Source organism: Tupaia chinensis, unplaced genomic scaffold (genome assembly GCF_000334495.1).
Source record: "Tupaia chinensis unplaced genomic scaffold, TupChi_1.0 Scaffold000042_1, whole genome shotgun sequence".
NCBI lineage: Eukaryota > Metazoa > Chordata > Mammalia > Scandentia > Tupaiidae > Tupaia > Tupaia belangeri.
This window is the reverse complement of record NW_006159497.1, coordinates 3,724,012-3,728,069: the sequence shown is the minus strand read 5'-3', so window position 1 is coordinate 3,728,069 and position 4,058 is coordinate 3,724,012. Positions and strand designations below refer to the sequence as shown.

General features: G+C 51.7%; 1 protein-coding gene across 1 annotated transcript in view; it reads left to right on the top strand.

Annotated features, from left to right (window-relative positions):
* Positions 1 to 2,453: 2,453 nt before the first annotated feature.
* Positions 2,454 to 4,058, top strand: part of SEC14L5 (SEC14 like lipid binding 5) — a gene marked incomplete at its 5' end in the record, with an annotated part of 47,810 nt that continues 46,205 nt past the window's right edge. The window contains one exon of the mRNA XM_027773075.1: positions 2,454 to 2,536. Coding sequence (XP_027628876.1) covers positions 2,454 to 2,536 — 83 coding nt within the window. The remainder of the gene's footprint in view (positions 2,537 to 4,058) is intronic.

Genomic DNA, 4,058 nt, shown 5'->3' with positions numbered 1-4,058 from the left:
CTGACAGCTTGCTTTCTCACTTTCCCACTGTCTCTCACTGGTCAAATTAGAAAATAATAAGAATAAATAAAATGGTATAAAATAATTTTTAAAAAAACATTATTTCTCATAAATACTTTATAATACAAACACACGCAGATACACGAGGGGTGTCTTCCAAAGGTTCATGGAAAATGAATATCATAAAAAAGTTGTGCATGGATTTCAAAATCTTTTGTACCAAAGTAAACTCATACTTTAATTCCATTTTTTCCATGAAGTTTTGAAGTCCCCTCACACACACACACACACACACCCCACATGTACACACACACACACACACATATATATATATATTTAAGGAATCTTTTTGTTTGTCTGTTTGCTATTGGGTGTCTGGAGATAGAAGTGGGGGAGGAGTGAGAAACGGTCATGCTGTAATCCTTTCTCTCCCGTTTCCTCTTGGGATTTTGGGCACTCATGCACCCACATGTTTTCCAAGCCACCAGGTTCAAGACTTAAACCGTGCAGTCGGCCATGTGGGATCCAGCTGCCTTAAACGCCACCCCATTTTCTGGCTCCCAAAATCGTTTTCTTGGCTGCACAACTTTGTTCTTTTTACTTTCCAGGGAAACATTTGGGATGGGGGAGCAGGGGAGCCTGTGAAACACCTAGTTACCTAGATCTGAACAGTTTCATGGTATTAAACTGGAATTCTGGCTAGTTCAAACTCGTACTTAAACTTCACTCCTCTTCTGTCTTAACACTAAGTCCAGGCCGTTTGCTTGAAGTGTATAAAAGGAGGTGACATCCACTAGTTCCCAATCCCGGGTGCCTTCACACGCCAGATGTGGAGCCGGGAACGGAGCGAGTCTGCTGTGAGGAAACCGCTCTGACGGTGGCTGGCTGGTTTGGGTGCCACGTTTTTTTATAAATGCTAGGGCAGGCCCTGTCAGTCAGCCTGGCTTTGTGAGGAAGCGAAATAACCCAAATGACAATTCTTTGAACTTGTTTTACCACGATGGTACTGAATTAAATGCTCAGTAACCAACTTCTTCGCTGGCAAAAGGCCCTATTAATACATATCATGTGCTAGAACATCTGTTTTCTTACCCATTTTGTGAAATTTATTTATTCCCTCCATGAGTGAGAGACTCCCGGTCAGGACAGGGATGCTGTCACCCCTAGCAAGTCTTGACCGTGTGACCCACCCCTAGCCTTCCTCCAGCCTGGGATCATGGGCACACGGGAGCCTGGTGCCCTGTCAGGTCTCGGACTTGAACCGTGAGCCTCCTCCTATAGGGCTGCCTCACAAAGGGCTCATTTCACTGGTGCGCCATCATCCAGCCCCCAGAGCTTCTATTTTAAATGTGAATATCTCTGAATGGTAATATTTCTCTGCACGTAGTCACAGTTCCAAAATTTATTTATTTATTTAAAGAATTATTTTAGTTAACTTTATTTATTTATTTTAATTTGACCAGAGAGGGAGAGAGAGAGGGAGAGAGAGAGAGAGAGAGAGAGAGAGAGAGAGAGGAAGAAAGAGAGAGAGAGCAAGCTGCCAGGTCCGGGACTTACTTGAACCGTGATCAGTCATGTGGGAGTCCAGCACCTTTACCCACCATGCCACCTGCCAGTCCCACGCAGTTTCAAAGGCCCCACACAGTTCCAAAATTTTAAAAAGGACACAATATTTTTATGATCACTTGCGTAGGGTAACCTAGAAAATATTTAAGGCGATTTTGAAAACAAGTTATACTTTATCAGCCTCCAACTGGCAACCATGATATAATAAGGAATTTGAAACAGAAACTGAGCTGGCTATCTGAATGACACTTAGGTACTTACACTTCATCCACTCTTTTAATGTTTCTTAAATGCCAGAGGCAAGTTATTGGAGCTGTCTGTCCCTCAGTTTCCTTACCTGTAAAATGGAGATTAAAGGGCCGGCAGGTGGCGTGGTGATTAAAGCACTGGATCTCCCACGCTGACTCCACATACAGTCTTGGATCTGATAGCTTGAAGATCACGCGGTGGGGGCCAGTGGGTGGTGTGGTGGTTGGGGCACTGGCCTCCCACATGGCCAACCACAGTTCAAGTCTCAGACCAGGCAGCTTGAAAATCATTTTGGGCACATGTGCGTGCCCAAACTCCTGAGCAGGGAAGGGAGGAGAAGGGATTGCATGGCCACCTCCCCAGGGGGAGATTCTTACTTTCCCTCTCGCTTTGTCTCTCTCCAGCGAGGGCACCCACCATATAGCAATCAATCAGTCAATCAATCAATAAACTGAGGTGCAAGTTGCATAGTGAACCAACCACACCTAGGTGTCTGACTGACCGTCTGGGCGCACAGCTCGGTGGCATCTAGCACATTGGCAACGCTGTGTGACCACTGTCTGTCTAGCTCCAAAACACTTGCGTCTCTGCAGGGCTGGTTTTGAGGGTTATGCACGTTAATGTTTGTCACTCTTTAGGACTCTGGTGCATGGCACCATCAGCGCCCAGCGAGTGGCAGGAATCATTAGAAGAGCGAAGCTCATAATAGCTAACGCGGTAGGTGAGGTGGTATTAATCCGCTTCCTTTGGGCTGGAGGAAGAGGGAACGAGGTTCTCTCTCCCTCTGAGCCCCGCTTTCCACTTTGAGCTCTCTGCTCCCACAGGGCTGTCATACCCCTCCCTCACGCAGCCCTTCAAGGTTGGGGCACAGAGGAGGGGCTGACTTAGCCTCCTGCTGGTTCCAGCAGCTCGGGCGTCAATGTCCACTGCGGCCTTGCAAGGATGCCCAGGCGGAGCCTGGCGTTTTCTGCCTGAACCCAGGTGGGAGAAGACATCCCGGGACCCCAAGTTCCCCCACAACTCACCTTTGTGGTTACTGCGGGAGCTGTGGGCTTTCATTTGCTGCCATCTCGTGGCAGAGACTGGAACTTGCGTCCATTTCCGTCCTTGATAATCGTCTCCAGGAGTGCACCGAGCACCTCCTGCCTGCTGGGGCCTGACCGGGACCCCGGGACAGGCGGGCGGATGGACCGGCAGCTCGCAGGCACCGGGAGAGGCCGTCCCCGACACCCCCCACGCACGCAATAACTAAAGAGCCACGCAGGCTAGGAAGGAAACCAACATCAGCTGGTTGCCGCGGGGTGCAATGACATTTGATACTCATCAAGGATGGTGTCTCCTGCCCTCCCACGCCACACCCGCATTTGTGGCAGGGACGTCTGTCTGATACCCTTCCCCCACGTGGATGGGCGAATTCGCCCGGGGCTGGCACGGAGTAGGTGCTTAGTAGGTGGTGGACGGATAAGGACGCGGTCCAGAGCGGCCTCTTGGCTTCCGCAGGCCACGATGGGAAAGTGGGAAGGAAGCTGCTCCCCTGGGGGCCTGGCAGGGCTGGGAGGGTTTGAGCCTGAGCCCGAATGAGGGCGACGAGCAAACGTCACCCCCAGGGAGCCCCAGTCCTTCCCGTTTTAAATCGCAGTCTCCGCTCGCTCTCCGAACCCCTTCCCTGAGTATTGTTTCTTCTGTGGCATTTCTCGCCATCCCACGTACTATCCTTGCCATATTCACTTGATGTCTGTCTCCCCAGAGGATTATAAACTCTCTGAGGGCGAGGATTTGTGTCTGTCGCGTTCACCGCTGGCTCTCCAGAGGGAAGGGCTGACGCGCAGTAACCGTGTGCAGAGTGAATGAACCCGGCGCCAGGCAGGGCCGCGGCCGGGTGCAGGAGCAGAGCTCAAGCCCAGGGATCCGGGTTGGAGGGCGAACCTGATCTGAGCTAGGCAAGGACCAAGAGTAAACTGTACCGGTCGGGGCGCAGGGTCTGGGAAGGGCTAGACTGGGATGGAGCCTTGGCTGGGGTCTTTCTGGGGTCAGGCAGTTCCCGCAGCTGGGGGCCTTAGGGGCGGGGCCTTAGAGCAGGTCCTTCCTGAGGCGTGGCCAATCTGAGAGAAGACTCGGACTGGGGGCGTGGCAAAGCAAGAGACGTGTAGGGCAGGGGAGGGGCTAAGACTGGGGAGGAGTCATGCCGGGGCGGGGCCAGTAGGGGGCGGGACCAGTCAGGGGCAGGGCAATCCTGGGCGGGG